This window comes from Zootoca vivipara, chromosome Z, assembly GCF_963506605.1.
Source record: "Zootoca vivipara chromosome Z, rZooViv1.1, whole genome shotgun sequence".
NCBI lineage: Eukaryota > Metazoa > Chordata > Lepidosauria > Squamata > Lacertidae > Zootoca > Zootoca vivipara.
This window is the reverse complement of record NC_083294.1, coordinates 23,875,182-23,895,170: the sequence shown is the minus strand read 5'-3', so window position 1 is coordinate 23,895,170 and position 19,989 is coordinate 23,875,182. Positions and strand designations below refer to the sequence as shown.

General features: G+C 45.0%; 1 protein-coding gene across 4 annotated transcripts in view; it reads left to right on the top strand.

Moving 5' to 3' along the window:
- TMEM164 (transmembrane protein 164) overlaps window positions 1–19,910 on the top strand; it is a 55,421-nt gene extending 35,511 nt beyond the window's left edge. For all 4 annotated transcript variants that reach the window (XM_035113677.2, XM_035113676.2, XM_035113682.2 and 1 more), the window contains exons 5-7: window positions 790–868; window positions 12,027–12,127; window positions 12,437–19,910. In XM_035113677.2, coding sequence (XP_034969568.1) covers window positions 790–868; window positions 12,027–12,127; window positions 12,437–12,643 — 387 coding nt within the window. In that variant the 3' untranslated portion in view covers window positions 12,644–19,910. The remainder of the gene's footprint in view (window positions 1–789; window positions 869–12,026; window positions 12,128–12,436) is intronic.
- The last annotated feature ends 79 nt before the right edge of the window (window positions 19,911–19,989 follow it).

Below are 19,989 nucleotides of genomic sequence, written 5' to 3'. Positions count from 1 at the left end.
GACAGTCAGTACTTGTTAGTATCTATATATCCTCAGCTGGGGATTGAAGACTCAAAAGCCTTTGCTTCTCTTGTGCCAGGATTTGACTCCACGGTGACCCTTGAACTAGTCACCCAAGGGCACCAGTGAAGCTTTGGAATTGGAAAGCATTTCAAAACTGTTTTCCTGTTGTGTGATTTCTTAAAGAAAACTAAAGGAGGCTGCCATGTTAATTTTTACCTGCTCTACAAATGCATGGAAAGTTGAGCTGAAATATCTCCTGAATGGCTATTCTCAGATGCAGTTCTGTAAATAAATGGGCAGGATGCTTCTGAATACTGGTTGCTGAGAGTCACTGGTGGGAAGAGCACTATGACACTCAGATCCTTCTTGTGGGCTTTCCAAAGACATCTGGTTGGTCAATGTGAGACCAGAGACCAGAGTACTGGATGAGATGGGCCTTTTGCCTGATCCAGCAGTGGTGCCTCGCTAGACGAAATTAATTCGTTCCACGGGTCTTTTCTTATAGCGAAAAATTTGTCTAGCGAATCCCATAGGAATGCATTGAATTTTTTTTTTGCCCATAGGAACGCATTAATTGAATTTCAATGCATTCCTATGGGAAACCGCGATTCGCTAGACGAATTTTTCGTAAAACGCATTTGTCTAGCGAGGCAACCTCCGCTCAAAAAATCCTTTCGTTAAGCGGAAATTTTGTTAAGCAGGGCATTCGTTAAGTGAGGCACCACTGTATAGTCTTGTGTTAATTTATGCAAAGTACTTACTGCTTTCTTTTTCTTCTTTCCCCAGCTACCTTTTGAATTGGAGGTCTATTACATTCAGCATGTCATGTTGTACATTGTTCCCATCTATCTACTGCATAAAAGAGGTATGTTGTGTGCATGTGTAAGTGTGCGTAAGGCTTATTCGGAGATATTTATTTAAGGCCCCCCGCTTTGCATTTAAATTGTACACATTTTGTATACATATTTTATATGCCTTCATCCCCTAAGTTTGGAGAGGTGCACAATCCAATTGGAGCACATCTATCAATCCGTATAGAAGTTGAGACTTCCGAGTGAGGACTTTTTTCTCCTCCATCCCTAGATACATTTATTCCATGTTATACTTGGGAAGCATGGGACCCAGGTAGCGCTGTGGTTAAACCACTGAGCCTAGGGCTTGCTGATCAGAAGGTCGGCGGTTCGAATCCCTGTGACGGGGTGAGCTCCCGTTGCTTGGTCCCAGCTCCTGCCAACCTAGCAGTTCGAAAGCACGTCAAAATGCAAGTAGATAAATAGGAACCGCTACAGCAGGAAGGTAAACGGTGTTTCCGTGTGCTGCTCTGGTTTGCCAGAAGCGGCTTTGTCATGCTGGCCACATGACCTGGAAGCTATACGCCGGCTCCCTCGGCCAATAATGCGAGATGAGCGCACAACCCCAGAGTCGGCCACGACTGGACCTAATGGTCAGGGGTCCCTTTACTTTTATACTTGGGAAGCAGAACATGAAATCAGTGAGGCTAAAAGCCTGCTGGAACAGAAAAATAATAATTTGGGAGCCTAGGGAGTTCGTAGGAAGGGGACAAACCATATAAAGCCTCACATTTCTTCATGGTCACTCTGATTTTTTGAGCAAAGGTCAAAGTTGTGACACTCCCATCTGGATAATGCTGCCTTGCATTAAGATAGAGGTACCTCTTGCTGGTTTACAGCTATTTGCTGCCCTCTAGTGCTGGCCCAAGAGTTTGACCAGCTTCCCTTCTAAAAACCTGGTTGCCTTGGATATATACACAAAGTTGTAGCCAGGAGGCCATCTTTGCATTACAAAAGCCTATTGAAGGATCTTGGCTGGTGAGCAGTACCTTGACAACATGAGATCCAGGAGCTGTTGCCAGCATCTATACCACCTACATGGGTTCTAGAAGTGTGGCGAGTGCCAGGCTTTGTAGGACGGTTGCTTAGAAAAAGTGAATTCCAGATTAGCCTACTGGAAAGCAGTCAGAACTGCAAGGAAGGGAAAATATTCTCTAGCACAATTCACAGCAACTTAGTGTTTATTCTTCACCATTTCTTCCATGCACTTTCTCAACTTTGTTTGTATATATGGGCTAAAAGATTCTATAACCTTCTCATCCCACCCAGCCCCACCACAACCCAGCAGATCTTTGTTCCCCAGCCCTTTGAGCCACTCTGCCTAGCCCTTTGGACTCACCTGAGCAACACCTGGCTCCTGACCCTGCCTCTTACTATCATTTACTCCTTTTGCTTGGCTGCAGTATGTTCTTCGACTTTGATAATGCCCCTTGGTTGCCTAGATTAAGGAATTTGTGTGTAAGATTGCCTGCTGTCCTGAGGTAAATTTTGCTTCTGTAGCTTTTCTCTCTGGCATTGGCCACCACTGCCATGTGGCCCATCGAATGCTGGCCTGGAGGGAATATTCATTCACAAATGTGCTCTAGATACACGATGGAGCAGAGAAATGTTCAAAAGACATCATTGCTCAGTGGTACAATCCCTAGCATCCAGTGGTGGAGGAACCCTCTCCATCACCCAGGGTGGGATGCCGAGGGGCGGGGCGAACTGCCTGGTGACACATGCTGGACGTCCGTACGGGAGCGGCAGTCTGTGCGGACGATGTGCACAAGTGGCAGTCCATATACGGATTGCACAGGCACGGCAGCCTGTACGGTGGTCGTGCGGATGCATCGTGAGTGGCGCCCATGCTGACTGTGTGCGCGCCCTCCGCCCAGGTGGTGCCTGGGGCGGATTGCCCCCTCCACCCTGCCCCCTTCGTATGCCCCTGCTGGCATCTCCTGGCAGAGCCGGGAGTGTCCTCTGCTTCAAACCCTTGAGAGCCTCTGCCAGTCAGTGCAGCCAGTGCTGATCAGTGGTCTGGCTTTGTATAAGTAAGCTTCCTATGTTCCTACATGCCAGAACATTTGATAGGTGTAGATGCTAGTGGATAACTGCATTTATATTGGTGTAGTAGAACATGTGGATGATGCCAGTTTGTATTGGAATTTGCAAAGGTTAAATGCTCTCTCTCTCTCGCTCTCTCTCTCTCTCTCTTTACAATTGCTGCACATTTTGCATCCCTTTTGGACTTTAAAAGCAAGCTGCACAAGGGGGTCAGGTGGTGCTGCAATTGCTTGGCTCTGTCTCTCTTAACACAAGGTGTTGCATGTGTGAATGATCCCTGGGGTTCTGTCTTGGCTTTCTTCCTGCTAGCTCTGTATACATAGGGAGATGGTGGTTGTGTGTGTGTGTGTGTGTGTGTGTGTGTGTGTGTGTGTATCAGCACCAAAACATCCAATCCTTCACTTGCAGGCTGAAGTGGTACAGCCCAACAATGCTTTAACCACTCAGTGCTGCTGATTACATCGCTTGCTGCTCAGCCTTAGGACACTTTCACATGTGAGATTTACCGTATTTTTCGCTCCATAGGACGCACTTTTTCCCTCCTCAGGAGTAAGGGGAAATCTCTGTGTGTCCTATGGAGCGAATGCCATGGCTCCGGCAGCGGGATCCCTCGGCTGCCGTTGCAGTCTGAGGGGAGGGATGCCTCTGCCGCCAAGCCAGTGCCTCTCCAAACCACAGGCTCCGATCCCTGCTTTTGCTAGCGGCAGAAGCGGGCAGCTGCAGAGGCGGGGGCGCTCCTTTCGGGTGTGTGTGTGGCTGAGTGGCCGAAAGGAGTGCCCCCGCCTCTGCAGCTGCCCGCATTTGCGGCTCGCAAGAGCAGGGATCGGAGCCTGCAGTCGGGAGAGACACAGCTCGACGCTGTGTCTCTCCCGAATGCAGGCTCCGATCTCTTGAGAGCGTCAGAGGCGGGTAGCGTCAGAGGTGGCGGGCGGCGGAGAAAGAGTGCCCGAAAGGGATCCTTTGGGCTGCTTCTCCATCCCCCTGTCCACCTCTGCAGCTGCCCACCCTTGCCCCTCGCAAGAGCAGGGATCGGAGGCTGCAGTCAGGAGAGACACAGCACTACGCTGTGTCTCTCCCGAATGCAGGCTCCGATCTCTTGCGAGCTGCAGAGGCGAGCAGTGGCAGAGGTAGACAGACAGATGGAGAAGCGGCCAAAAGGAGCCCTTTCTGTTGCGTCGGGGGGGGGGGGGGAGAGGAAGAACAGCCCGGGGGGGGGAGGAGATGTTTCACAGGGAGCAGGGAAGGAGGGGTGGGCGACAGCTGCCCGCCCCTCCTTCTCTGTTCCGTGAAGCATCTCCTCGGCTACCCTGCGCCTCCGCCGTATTTAGCAAGAAGCGGGGGGGGGGGGCAGTGGAGGGATGCTGCTGGTTGCTCCCCGTCAACCCCGTTTGCAAAAACAAGCCTGCTTTCACGACCGGGGTTGGCAAGGAGCAACCAACAGCATCTCCTCCGCCTCCCCCCGCGTTCAGTGAGAAAGCTGGTGTTGGAAGGGGGTGTGGGAGGCAGGGGAAGCTGGACTGGTCTCTCCACTGCCGCTGCCTCCTTCACTCCCCCTCCAGCGCCCCCCTCTCAGCCTTTTAGAGGAGGAAAACCAGAATCCCCCCCCCTGGTTTTCTTCCACTAAAAATGAGGTGCGTCCTATGGAGTGAAAAATACAGTAAATTGCATGTTAGCATCTGATATGTGCTGGTGCAGGAAAGCAGTGGTGCAAATGAGCACTGAGGCTATCTTACAATTGCATCACAACGTGTATCCACAAGAGCCCCTGCATGCCTCTGGTTGCGAGCACTGAACATTTAAAGATTCCCAGAGAATCCTGGGAGCAATCGTTTACCCTGTACAGGCCTGCAATCCCCAGCATCCTGAACAAACTACAGTTCCCAGGATTGTTTGAGGGAAGTCATGTGCTTTTAATGTGTAGCTTGATCGCAGTCTCTGTCTAGGAAAGTTCCCCTTAAGTTTAAACCTTGTGTATGTGGCCTGCATCACCCAGCAGGAGGAGCCAGAGCTCCCTCTTCTGTCAAAGAGGATGTGGTTGCTCCTTTTGGTGCCCTTTTCAGCACAATGTCACCATTCATTTAGTGTACCATTTGCAGAAGCTGGATACTGAAACCCATGAGTGCAAGAGAAGCAAGAGGGCTGGTGCAATCTCCCCCTCCCCACAGTAGCATTACACATTATGTATGTACAGGTAACTCACAACTTACGCACATTAAACTCACGCACATTCAGGTTTACGTGCTTAGCAAAACAATTTTTAAAAAATTAGAAAGGGGGCAGAATGTGGACAGGTGTCTGGGGGGGGGGGAAATACTTTGGCAAGCCCACCCACCATTGCACCAGTGTGTTTTGACTAATCACAATTTTGGCTTTACAGACTATCCCTGGAACATAACCTCAGTGTGAGTTGAGAGTCACGTGCATAATATTGCTATATAGGCTTGTTGTAGGTGCTAGAATTTAATTAAGGATTGAGTGTTATCAGATTCCCGAGTGTTAGAAAGTCACCAATACTAGTGTGTATTAAGATGTGTGTTAGAAGCTTTTAACCCTTTGGAATTAGCCTGTGTGAAAAAGGCAAGGCAAACCGCCTGAATCGTCTATTAGGCACTTCTCTCCCCACCCCCCCACCCCCACCTCATGCTTGCTTGCTTGCTTATTTATTTTCTAAATTCATTCTTATATTTTATACATTTATTTACGTTAGACACTTCTAAAGCCTAGGAAATCAACATGCTTTAAGAGTTAATTAAGTCAGATAATTTCCCTTTGAGGTGTTAGCCTGGGGTAATGATCCATTAGCAAGCCAAAGGATGAAAGGACATACTGTACACCATTTGCAAATCAGTGGATTTTATTGGTCCCTCAACTGAGGATTTAGTTTAAAAAGGCAGTGCCCGTGTTTTAAGGAGAGGTTTTGTTTAGAAAGGCAGTTAGGAGTTAAGCAAGTGTGTTGGGAAGCAGTGGGCTGGAGAGGGAGCAATGTTTGAACACAATGGTTGGGGTCTGCTTAAGTCTGAGGCTACTGTGGCTATGGAAGAAGCCAGAACCTTTTGGGGTATGTATGCTGTGGACCTCTCCATTGTATGCTCAGGTTGTATATATGTGCAAATAATTCATACACCATAAAGACACCACAGTCTCTGCAGTGCCTCATATTTCCAAAATGAAACACAGACCCTGGATAAGTGCCTGAAATCTTGCAGGGCAGTGGAGATTTGGGGGGTAGCGTGTAGCATTATTTATTAACCCCCCTTCAGCACTGTCAGTCTAAGTTGTGTTTGTTGCTGCACAAAGGGCTATGAACTTATAGTGACTGCATAGAGCAAGTTGATTTTTCTTTTGACTTGTTATCCACCATTCTGTGTACCCTGTTTCTCCTATTTTAAGACGTAGTCATAAAATAAGCCATAGCAGGATTTTTAAGCATTCAAGGAATATAAGCCATACCCCGAAAATAAGACATAGTGATAGGCACAGCAGCAATACTGGCCGCGGCAGGAGGAGGAGGAAAAATATAAGACATCCCCTGAAAATAAGCCTTAGTGTGTTTTTTGAGGAAAAATAAATATAAGACGGTGTCTTATTTTTTGAGAAACACAGTATAAATATGGAATTCATACTCTTTTATTTCCTGATGTCTAGAAGATGATACTTTATTTAGTTATTTCCTATGTTTTATGATGCAGAATCTCCCTTTGTATTTTTGTGACTGATTTTTATGTATGTTTATTCTGACACTGAGGAAGAAGCTGTGTTTAGATAATTGTGTTTTATAGAAGGTGTATGGGGGGTTGTTGGTATTTTTGGCATTCATCTTTTATTTAAGATGTGTTAACCTACATTGTAAAATACTTAGATTTGTTTAAGTGGTTTGTTTGTTTGTTTCCTTCGTTATGTGCTCTTTTACCATAAAAAAATCTCACAGTGGGCTACAACAATAAAATATACAGTAATAAGACAAGGAAAGTGTAAAAACAATTAAAAGCAGTTCCATAAAATAATCAAAAAAAATTCTTAAAGAAGAAATACATGTACAATTTTATCCAGGCTAAACATATCCAGCTCCTTCAACCATTCCTCATAAGCCAGGCCCTCCAGATGTTTTGGGACTGCAACTCCCATCATCCCTAGCTAACAGGACCAGTGGTCAGGAATGATGGGAATTGTAGTCCCAAAACATCCGGAGGGCCGAGTTTGTCTATGCCTGGCTTATGAGGAATGGTTGAAGGAACTGGATATGTTTAGCCTGGATAAGAGGAGACTGAGAGGAGATATGATAGCCATCTTCAAATATCTGAAGGGCTGTCACATGGAAGATGGAGCAAACTTGTTTTCTCCTGCTCTGGAAGGCAGGACTTGAAGCAATGGATTCAAATGACAAGAAAGAAGATTCTGACGAAACATCAGGAATACCTTTCAGATTAGAAAAGCTATTCGACTGTTAAATAGTCAACTTCGGAAGGTGGTGGACTCTCCTTCATAGGAACTTTTTAAACAGAGGTTGGATGGCCACCTGTCTTAGATGCTTTAGTTGAGATAACTGCACTGCAGGGGGTGGGACTCAGTGACCATTGGGGGCCCTTTCTACACTACAGTTCTATTATTCTTGAATCAGCAAAAGAGGTATGCAGGGAGACCTCTCAACTGCAGCTTTGTAGTAATGATACGGTGTGTGTGCTGTATTCTTGGACATTAAGCTGGTGTGTACTGGTTGGCCTGTGTTGGTTCATCTCATATTATCTCTTTTCTGATGCAAGAAAATTTTAAAAAGCCAGTCTGGGATGAAGCTTGCAATATTGCATGTTGCTTTTGCTCACACTTAGAAATGTGAAGGAATAAACTGGCTTCCTAATGGTCTCCTGAGCTCTGGAAGCAGCGGAACAGAGTTGAGGCATCTGTGTTGGGAGAAATCTGATCTCATTTTTTGACAGAATTACAAGCCTGGTAGATGAAGGGAATGCTGTGGATGTAGCCTATCTTGATTTCAGCAAGGCCTTTGACAAGGTGCCCCATGATATTCTTGTAAAGAAGCTGGTAAAATGCGGGCTAGACAATGCTGCCATTCACTGGATTTGTAACTGGCTGGCTGACCATACCCAAAGGGTGCTCATCAATGGCTCCTCTTCATCCTGGAGAGAAGTGACTAGTGGGGTGCCATAGGGTTCTGTCTTGGGCCCAGTCATACAACATCTTTATCAGTGACTTGGATGATGGGATTGAGGGCATCCTGATCAAGTTTGCAGATGACACCAAATTGGGAAGGGTGGCTTCCCAGAGGCTTCCCAGAGGACAGGATCACACTTCAAAATGACCTTAACAGATTAGACAACTGAGCCAAAGCAAACAAGATTAATTTTAACAGGGAAAATGTAAAGTACTACACTTGGGCAAAAAAAATGAAAGGCACAAATGCAGGATAGGTGACACCTAGCTTGAGAGTAGTACATGTGAAAAGGATCTAGGAGTCTTGGTAGACCACAGACTTTACATGAGTCAACAGTGTGATGCAGCAGCTAAAAAAGCCAATACAATTCTGGGCTGCATCAATAGGAGTATAGCATCTAGATAAAGGGAAGTAATAGTACCACTGTATTCTGCTCTGGTCAGACCTCACCTGGAGTACTGTGTCCAGTTCTGGGCACCACAGTCCAAGAAGGATACTGACAAGCTGGAACGTGTCCAGAAGAGGGCAACCAAAATGGTCAAAGGTCTGGAAATGATGCCTTATGAGGAATGGCTTAGGGAGCTGGGTATGTTTAACCTGGAGAAGAGAAGGTTAAGGGGAGATATGATAGCCATGTTCAAATATATAAACGTATGTCATATAGAGGAGGGAGAAAGGTTGTTTTCTGCTGCTCCAGAGAAGCGGACACGGAGCAATGGATTCAAACTATAAGAAAGAAGATTCCACCTAAACATTAGGAAGAACTTCCTGACAGTAAGAGCTGATCGACAGTGGAATTTGCTGCCAAGGAGTGTGGTGGACTCTCCTTCTTTGGAGGTCTTTAAGCAGAGGCTTGACGGCCGTATGTCAGGAATGCTTTGATGGTGTTTCCTGCTTGACAGGGGGTTGGACTGGATGGCCCTTGTGGTCTCTTCCAACTTCCAACATGATTCTATGTTTCTGTGAAATATACAGGGAATTCATGGCAGTGATATGCTTTATTTATTTGTTTATTTAGCACTAAACTTGAAATAAATTTGGATTTTGCCCCTTAGATGATTCCAGGCATCCAAATGTGCGGATTTGCTTGTTTTGCATAACGTGGCTCCTTCTGTTTCTGTATTTCAGTTGTTCAAAGAAAACAGCAGTGGCGGTGAAGCAGTTTGAGGAAGGGGGAGAAGGAGTAGGTTGGAGGAAATTAAACTTAATGAGAGGCCAGGAGGAGCAGCCAGGAAGCAGGGAAATTGCTTTTGAAGACTGATGAAAAATGGTCTATATGTACAATCAATCAATGAAAAGAGAGAGAGCAAAACTAACCTAATTTCAGTTGTCTTCCTCTCCCACCCTCTGCTTTTATCACCAGTATTTCCATACATGACCTTGCTAATGGAGCCGCAAACAATAACTTTCAGCCCTATCCAGAGAGAGAATTTCATTAAGGAGATAAGCAACCACAAACTGAAGATGAAAGGCTAGAAGGGAGTGAGTTGCATTTGAAAGCCTTCCAATGTTTTGCTCCCTTCTCCAGCTGGCTGAAACATGCATCATTTGTTCGGAACTCTTCTGAGCCTGCTGTGGATTTTTATTTTTATTTTAAGTAGGGATATACCTGTGCTGGAAATCCATGAGTAAGTCAGGAGCCTCTAGGGCAGTTTCTACTAGGTGTAGGCTATTTGTGAGTGGCTTTTTGGGGGTTCTGAACTATATAGCAATAAAATGCCCTAGTAGATAAGGCCGAAGGTTCATATCATCCTGCTTCCACACAAAAAGCGGTTCAGGCATGGGTCTATCATCTTGTGCAGTAAAAGCAGACACATTTCAGAAAAGTTGAAATACATTTTCTGTCTCCCTGTTCTCTTCTAGCACTGAGACCAGTGAGGTTTGCATTTCAAGATAACTTGTATGTTTCAGAAACCCCCGTGGTCTGTTTTAGCTGCATGAATAACACCCACCCCATCAGTGAGAGGCTGCCTTCAGTACAGAATTCATAGACACATACAGTGGTACCTCTGGATGCGAACGGGATCCGTTCCGGAACCCCGCTCGCAACCAGAGCAGTGCGCAACCTGAAGTGCCGAATCTGCGCATGCTCGCCGCACGATTTGGCGTTTCTGCACATGCATGTGACGTCATTCAGTGCGTCTGCGCATGCACGAATTGCCGAACCTGGAAGCAACCCGTTCTGGTACTTCCGGGTTTGGCGTGTTCATATCCCGTGGTGTACGCAACCCGCAGCAAACGTAACCGGAGGTATGACTGTAGAATTGAAAGGTTGGAAGGGGCCCAAATGGTCGTCTAGTCCAACCCCCTGCAATGCAGGAATCAATGCTAAATAATCCCTGACAGATGACCACCCAACCTCTGCTTAAAAACCTCCAGTGAAGGAGAGTCCACCACCTTCTACGGTGGTCTTCTTCACTGCCAAACAGCTCTTAGCTGTCAGAAAGTTCTTCCTACAGTATACATTGAAAGTTCTTCCTAAGTTAATTGGCTTTGCCATTATTGTAATATTGTCTTCAAGAGAAGCACTGCCCTTTGTTTTATAGGCAAGCATTTATTTTCATGGGGGGTGGGTAGGAAGAAAGAAGTGCATTCAGAGGCCACATTGATCAGCCTCCCCCCCCCCAAGTAAAGCTTCCCTCTCATTGTCTGTTTCTGCTGAAGAAGCATGTGCTCACTCCTGGGATTTCTCAGGATTCTCCACGGAGTCTGGCACTCTGCTTTCCAAAATCCGCCCCCTCCCTCTGAAGCTTGTGCTGACCTTTAGCCACCCACTGACTAAGAAAGCTTATAAGCTGCTTTGTGCCTGAAAGCTGTTTCCTTCCCTGGAAGCGCACGTAACCGCCTCTCCTGGGAAGTCAAGGTGCTCAGTGACGAATGCCAAGGTTGTGTAAATGGCATTGACCACTACAATATTCAGGCAGCTTTGCCTAATTGGCAGGGCTGTGCTGTGCACTGGATTCAGCTACAGCCCAAATCACTGAGCCAAATCAGGCCTTTTGAAGGGATCTGTGCCTTGTTCAAGTTGGGTTGAGGCACCCCCAGAGAGTGATACAGATACACTATAGTGACCGGTTGGGTTGAGATTCCCAGAGCCATCTGGGGCTGTCAGAGTCAGGATGTCAGGCAAGAAAGAGATGCAGACGTGAGCGATAAGCCTGAGGAAACTGTGAAAAGGAGAGAACTACTGGCCAGCTGCATCTTCACAGGATAAAGTGTGTATGTGTGGGAGGAGATGTCTTTCCCACCAGGCCTCTCCTCCTTTCCGCCACTGCAAGGCCTCTTTACCTTCCTGTTCCTGCCACCTGCACAGGATTTGATCCTCCCACTTAGCTGCTTCTGCTCCTTTGCAAGTGGCTTCCCTTGTGTGTGTGGAAGCTGCTCATGAAGAGGGAGCATCAGTGTGCAGAATCAGATTGTCTTGTTTACTGTGTGGTAAACAAACAAACAAAAGTTATCCATGTGTTTGCAGGTGGTGATAGTAGAAACCTGCTGTACACAGCAAGAGTGAACTAGAGGCTGAAAGGTTAGGAGAAGCAGGTTTGGAGAATACCTTGGCAGAAACTACACATTGATGCCACTGTATTCTCCTAACTCAGAATCCTACATCTGAGGCAGTAGTGGAAGCAGAAGCCTTCTTTTGCTGGTTACATCCTCAGAATGTCTGGTTTGAAAGGCTGCAGGATCTGTAACCATGTGTGTGTTGTTCACATGCCTTTGGAAACATACACGGCATAAAATTGTGACTGTGTTCATAAGTTAAGATTTTCAACTGAGGTATCCCCATCTTTTGGAGGTAAGATGCAGACCCTAATGGTTGCAGACCCAGAAATGGTGCTCAGTTTGTAATCTTGGGGCGAAAATTAATGCCTTATTAAAGAGGCACTAGTTACTTGGGAACTATAGCAATCAATGAAACATTGACTTTTGCTTCCTCTCCATCTCCCTGTTCCTAATAGGTGTCTACACTCCTGAGCCATCTTGCAATTTCTGGTGGGCTTTATTATCTACTGGACTGATGTTTGTCTACCACTTTAGCGTTTTACAAATTCTGGGACTGGTGAGTGAACATTAATGTTTGCTATATATGCCTGGCAGTAGTTGAAAGAGCAATTACTGTGTGTAGGGGCTTAATGCTATTTGACTTACCTAGGCAATGTTGCTTTGTGCACAGGTGCTTCCGAGTCACACCTCTCTTTGCAGATGCTGTATCTGGCCAACTGCTCTTGCCCAGCCCTGTACCTATTAACAGCGCCATGGGAGGTTCAGGGAGTGACTGGCTTGCTGCTTCTGGGTTGCTAAGGGAGTTGGGTAAACAAATTGGTTGCTGTGAAGATTGTTGAACCATCCTTTCCCCCCCTTCTCCTAGGCCACACAAGTGAATTTGAACAATATGCTGTGCCCTGCCATCTCGGATCCTTTCTATGGCCCTTCGTATAGACTTTGGGCATCCGGCCACCAGACGATCATGACTTTGATTCATGGGAAACTCATAACTGGCATCTTCCACGGTGCTGTTCCTGTCTTTAGGTTCTGTGTGGATTTGCTTCGACTCCCAGCTAAGAAAATCTACTGAAGCTTCTTCTTGGAAGGAAGTGGTTTTTTTATAGGAAGCGTAAAAGGACTGGTGGGTGTGCTGCAGGAAAAAAGGGAAGAGGAAAAAGCACCGTGGATTAATGATTCCTTTTGTTACAAAATAAGGTGTTCCCTCCCATTCTCAACTGACTACTGATTTTTCACTGCCCATAGCCAATGGCAAAACTTGTGGCCTTATCCACTGAGAGGGTGACATTCATTCCCAGCAGTTTCTATCCTTTAGAAAGCAGAATATTGCTACTTTGGATTGAAGTGTTCCAGGGTCTCCCAAATCTTGGTATATGGTGTTCTCACTGCATCCACTAGTTCTTAGTAGATATCACACAGGGTGGTGATTAGGGCTGGGCAATGTATTGATGCATTGTCCAGAATTAGTTTGCAGACCACATTGTGAGAACCGTTTCAGAATAATTGAGCTGACAATGTACTGTATTGCAAAGCACAGACTTCACAACTCTAGAGGGCAGTATAATTGAGAGCCCTCTGGCAGCTGGTTGCCTGCCTTCCCTTTCCCCTCCAATGGCAGAGCACTCTACTCCCAGCCTCAGCACCTCCCCGTAACACTAATTGCAGTGTCTCTACACACTGCAGGAATCTTGGCTGGGCTGTTTCTTCATTCTCCCTTTGTCTAGGGAGGAGTGGAAGGAATTTGTACTCCAAACATGAGGACTTGCCTGCCTCTGATAGGAGAAATCTACAGTGTGCATAGCACATACCTACAGGTATTTAGCTCCATAACTGCTCCTTCACCTGATCTCCCTCGTGGCTGCTCCTTCGGCCGATCTTCACTCTCCCCAAACCTCCATGTTTCAGACATAAATTGGAATGTTGAAAACCAGATATCTACCAGCCCTAGTGGTGGTTCTTATATTTACCAATAAAATGCAGTTTATTTTGTTCTGTGGGCACTGAGCATCTTGTAGTATCCTATTTCTGCCAATTTCACTTGGTTCACTTTCCACGTAATCATTAATTGATCATGATGTTTGGAATCCCCTGATCTTCAATACAAATTAGCAAGTTTCTGTTCTGTTTAAGCTGGTTGAAACCATGGGGAACAATTAACAGCCCACTAAAAGAAACAAGAAATAAAGACTTTCTAAGCTACAGTGGATTTGTGTCCCAGTGTGCTCAAATCCAACCATATTGTATTTGCTTCCAGCTCATAGGTTGGTTTTCTATACTGACAAGTGAAAAACATGAAGAAGGGGGAATGTATGTAATAAATTTAGGGGATGAATTATGGGGTGTTATGCTCTTGATACAAGCAATGCCTGTGTAGGAATAATTGTTCTACAAAGAGACACTGTCAGTTTGGGTTGGTTAGAATTTTACCCTTCTGCAAACTGAAACATACAGTATTTAAAATTAATGATGGTGTTTACTTAAACACTCCTGATGTTTATGTTTATGTTTAACCACTCCCATGAAGAACTAGTTGGTTTGCCTGAGCAGAGGTGCATAATTTTTTTTAGGAAGCAAGTGCTTGCTGGTGACAAGTAGAATGGATTTTTGTTACTTTTTCAGTGTTAGCCCAGATTTGAAGAGAAAGGTGAAGAATGCTCCTCTGTAACCCTCTGAAGAACTATTCTGCTTAATGGTCACACAGTGTCCTGTAGTGACAATGTTTTAAGCATTCTCTTTCTCCCTCACCCCCCCCCATTCTTTTGGTTGCATTGCCTTAGTTTTGGAATGCAAGATACGACAACTGCCATATTTCCTCCAGGTATATTTCTCCAACAGGATGTGTTCTGCAGTCACTGATACCTCAAGGAGAGAGAAATTGCCTTAATGGTCAACATTGCAGCTCATTTCATTCAACCAAGGGAAGATGGTGGGATGGAGATTCGTGGAGCTGTGAAACTGCAAAAGACATGACTGAGTATTTTACTTCAGTTGACCAAAACTTGAATATTTAACTGCAATTTGGCATACAAAGAAGAGTATCCTGGACTTTTGTCTTTGTAAACCTTTTTGTTTTGGGAATATTTGTAGTGTGTGAGGAATTTTGTACATGTTATACTGTGAATACTCTTTACTACCATGAATTTTATCAAAAATGCTTGTTGATGAATTCCTGTTTCACAGCCTGCTTTCATATGCCTATTTTCTGCTTCTGGCAGAGCGCTGAAGGAGGGAGTCTTGCATAATATTCAGTAATCCTGTCCAGGGTTGCTTTTTGCAGTTGCTGTGGTGAATCTTAATGTCTAGGTTGTTTACTCTCCCAAAGTGGCATATTTAAGCAAAGGCATACTACAGTGAAATTCCTAATATAGCTGTAATCCTTTATAATAGACAAGTAGACAGTAATGTAGGATTCAGCAGTATAAAATCTTAAGAGTACAAACGCTTGAAAATTGTAAGCAATTGTACCTGACCTTTTTATCTGTTAGAAGAGTAGGTTTCTTTCTTTGATCACAGTGAAGCCACCTAGCCCTCAGTGATTACCCTTTTTGTACTAGTTTCCAGTTCTATCAGTCCCTCCCTGGAGCAGAAATAGTAGCTGTTGTTTTTTAGATTTTGAATGAAACTTCTGAATTGACTGAGAGTGGCCAAATCTTTCAACCCTGTGCCATGTTGCTCATCCACAAGGGGCCTAATCCTTCTGCCTTACCTTTTCCCAGCCCCTTTCAACAAACATGTTGGTGCTTCCTGATCATCTTAGTCGATGCTTCAGATTCTCCCTGGAAGTGATTTGCCACTCTTAAAAAGTGCCATGTTTTCTCCCACTGCCCTCTTTCAAGTGTTCCACCTAGTTTTGCTTTCAGAGGAGATAGCTGAGCAACTTCAAACTTGTCACTAAGGCTGACACTCCTCTTCTGAGGTAAGCAAAAGCTGCATTAATGATCAATTTGACTGGGTTAAACACACACACACACACACACACACACACACACACACAGTTTCGGTGACAGCATTACTGGTCTGGATTATCACCTGCCTGTTACTTGTGCCACATACTTTCGTGACTGATGAATGGGAGGCTGCCACATATTCTGAGTAGCGCCTGCATCAGTGTGTAGGGCGCTCCATGAAAGTATGCCCTTCAGGCACTGTGGCATATTCCAGTCTGCAGTTGTGAATATTGGTGAGTTGGGCTACATTCTTGAAATAAAAGGACTGCTGGTCAGTGTAGAACAAAAGTGTGTTTGGCTTCACTCCAGAGAAAGAGCTGCCAAGTCTGCTCTTGGTAGTTGCAGAAGTTGGCCAGCTCATTCAGTAAAGGGACCTTCACCTAATAAGAACTCGCTTTCTGAGTCAGTATTCTACTTGGGTTTTCCTGAGTTTTACCTCCTGAAGCCAAAAAGACCCTTCTTATAAACTTTTTTTGGGGGTGGGTGTTTTGTTTTAGTGACAGGACAACCCCCTTCCCTGTTAAGCACTTCCAAAATCCTGATTGGAGCCTGAAATTTCTAGTGACTAGTCCAGAGTTATGCACTTATCTCTGTACCACTGGGGGAGATTCTACAGCAGGGATGAGGAAACTCTGGCCCTCCAGATGTTGCTGGACTGCAACTCCCACAGTGCCTGCCCATGCTGGTTGGCATTGATGGAAGTGGGAGCCCAATAACACCTGGAGGGCCATAGGTTCCACATCCCTGCTCTTCACCACTACCATAGGTAAAGCCTAAAGAATTGCATCCTTTGCCAAAAGGGGCTTTTCAATTCTGATAGGACAATTTGTAACAGGTCACAGCTGGGGAGAATTTTGATAGATGTGTTTGTCCAGTGCTTGACTTCCAGGGGAGTTGGGCCCCCTACCTACTTTGCCTTTTTATGGTGTCCTGTTCATTGAAGGTGGAGGCGTAAATTGTCTTAAGGAGCCAGAGGCTAGAATTTCATTACAGGTTTCATTACAGGCCTCGTACCTCCCCTGCCCCTAACTAAAGGACTGTCTTCATTGTTTCTTTAGCTAGTTTTCAAGGCATAGCATTGCAAGGCAAAGTGTAGGTTTTGTTAGGATATGGTGCTTGAAGTAAGTGGGGTGCCGAAGTCTATTGCACCTTAGCAGTGCTTTTTGCTTAATAGAAAAAGGTGCTGGCACTATGAAGTTGTGCCACACTTTTTAACATTTTTTTGAGGACCCATAGAAAAAAGCACTGCACCTTAGAATGCCTGTGTTGCTGTGCATTGTGGATTTTTACTCCTCCACTTAGATTATATGGCTAGATCAGCATGGACTTGGGTTGCAGTGTTTTCGTGTTTGGAGCTTTTTGTATAATCTTTCTGGCTGTAGAACTCCCTAGGGCTGCAGGGTAGCTTTCTGTTCAGCAGAAGCTGTCCTTTTGGAAAGCCAGAGATGGAAGGCCTGGGAAGGATGGCTGTGATGTGCACTTTAACATTAGAGATCAGCCTTACTCAACCTGGTGCCCATCAGATGGTTCGAACAACTCCTGTCTGCAGGGTACCTGGTTGAGGAAGACAATTTTTAGAGAACCTCAGTATAGCTGTGACTATCTTTTCTGTGGCCCATATCAGAATTCTGATATTTTTCTGTATTGCTAATTGTGTTTTGTAAAGGCCGTATTCATTACTCCTCTTTTAGAATGAACTATTTTGCTATGTATTATGAACTTGAGTTTGTACACCAGTAGGCTTTATAGGGCAAAATACCCTGATCTCTTGTACATTTGTGGTTGTGTTGTGTGATGGAGGTGAAGATTAACCTACTTGTGATACATTTCTACAGCAGCTATGATTAAGTATTTATTTTTTAAGCAGGAACTGTGATCCATAAATGATTTATTAGGTGTCTTTAGGATAGCTAACCTATCCTTGCTGTTTGGGCCACCATCCAGATCAGGGGAACTCCTATTCCTTTTTTGCCTCTTTAGAAATATGGGAAAAATGAGTTTTTAATGGCAACTAATCTGAAGCTGTCATTCTCTTGCAGTAGTAGGCATCTCCAGCCAGTTCTTTTAAAAACAGCCATCTCATTTTTCTCCCTTCCTTGGCCAAACTGTATTACTTTTGTTACTTTGAATTTCTTTTCAGTGGTATCCGTTGGGCAGAGGCTTATTCCATCATCAAAGCTGGCAGTGGGATGTGTGTGTGTCTCCACTGACCTATAACCCACCTTTAGTCCATCTGCTTTGCTCTTCCAGGTGCCAGCAATGAAGCCCTAAAGCCCTCCTCTCTTCCACTAAATCCTAGGTGTCTTATCGTAGGCTCAATTTTATAAACTATCCCTTCCTTTTTTAAAAATGTAATAAAAACCCATTAGGTAACATTTTCCAAATGCACACACAAACGTAGATACCGCGTACTTGAATTTATGGGAATTTGTATTTGTGTCTCAAATGACTATCTTTATCTCTTAATAAAATATTGTTCCTGGGGAAGTTGGTTGCATTTATTTAAAAAGAACATTCCTACGTCCAATTAGCACTGTTGTGGTGTAAAGGAATTATAACAAGTTATGCTAAAGGTAACTTCCACTTTTGGACATTTGTGGGATGGTGGCTAAAACGTCCATCCAGAATCTAAAGGGCTTGGAACACCCCACGGCAAAAATACCAAAGCCATCCTTTGCTCTAAAAGTCTTACAGAGCTGCAGGAAGTTCATAGTTGCTACTGACCGCAAGAGCACCAGCTAGTAAGTACCTGAGAGCTATGCACATTTCTAGGAAAGCAAATAGATAAAAATTAAGGATGAGACTGGTGGTTGTGTAGCCAAATATAATAATTTTGGAGCCTATCAGCTAGTTTAATCTATTGATTACATATCACATTAGCAGGATGCCTACAGCTGGCATAATAGATTGTGGAATTGCCAAAGGGGGGTAATTATGTTAGCCAGCTAGAACAAAGAACAAAGGGTCCTATGGAATCTCAAATATTAAAATGCATGATGGCAATAAGATTTCATGGATTACCTTGCTGACCCAGTGAACTGTAGTTCACAAAAAAAGCTTGTGCTCTTAATACATTTGGTGCCACAAGACTCTTAAGATTGTGAAAGCGAACTTGTAAACTGTAATTTGACTTGCAGCTTTGAAAGTCCCCCTAAGCCACCATATTACTACTGCATCAATACTAATTTAAGACCAGGAGGTCTAGATACTTAATAGGCATGGCATTCTGCTACTCCACAATCACACACCCAACTGGAGGGGAGGAGGGAAAGTCAGCGCTTTCGAGTTTCAAAAAACAAAAAAACAAAACACAGCTCAAATTCTGAGCTTGTGGAAAGCATGCCCCCAAAGTAGCTTTTATTACAAAGCATGGGAGATCTTTCATTACGATTTACACAAACATGGGTCTTTTACATAATGGAAGGCGCCTAGCAGCAGAGCCGTCTTTTCTATTGGGTTTACTGGCACGTTGCGCCAGGGCACTGCCTCTCAGGGGCGCCCCAGCGAGTGGGGGAGCTGTGCAGCTTTGCCGGCGGCCTCCCCTTTCCATGCACGCCTGCCAGCTGTGCCCTGTCAACCATATGGCTGGCGGGCATGTAGCTTGCCTCCCAAGCCTCCGCAGGAGGAGAGTGATCCCCGCAGAGGCTTGGGGAACAGTCAACAACTCTGGGAAACCGGGTGGGGGGCGCGCGCCGGATGAATCTTTGAACCACGGCACTGGATATGCTTAAGATGGCCCTGCCTAGCAGTAGCTCCAACTGAAGCCAGCTGATTAGAAGCTGGAAAAAAAATGTTAAAGGAGTGGCAAGGACAGTGGTATTCAGCCACAAACTGCAGCTCATACATCACACTTGAAGGGGCTGTGGAATTCTATTACTCCAAGTGGACTTCAAAAAGTTGAAAAAGTCTACTGAAACACTTCAGGAGGTTGAATTTACATGTAACAGAGGAACACCAAGTACAGTGGTACCTCGGTTTACGAACAGTCCTTTTTACGAACTCCGCAAAACCGGAAGTAGTGTCTTGGTTTGCAAGCTTTACCTTGGTCTAAGAACGGAATCTGAACAGTGGAAGGGCACCGGCGGCGGGAGCCCTCATTAGGAAAAGTGCACCTTGGTTTAAGAACAGTTTCAGTTTAAGAAACTGAACGGATTAAGTTCATAAACCAAGGTACCACTGTACAGTGAATTGGCTAACAAGTTGCCAATAGGTAGAAAAACCTTTAAATCTTACATGATGCTTCCCAGAAAATGCCCAGTATGGTTTCCCCCTCATGGGTACCTGCTGTACTTCAAAGAAAAGCCCTCTGCTTACATATTGGAAAGCTAAAATGCATTTTCAAGGTTAACTTGAAGCCATTTTCTTGCAGAATGGTGGCAGCTGAACATAACTGGATGACTGCAGTACATTCTGGTTGAAATATACCAGGCCAAAACACTTTTAAGGAAAAGCATAAATAGAAGCAGTGATT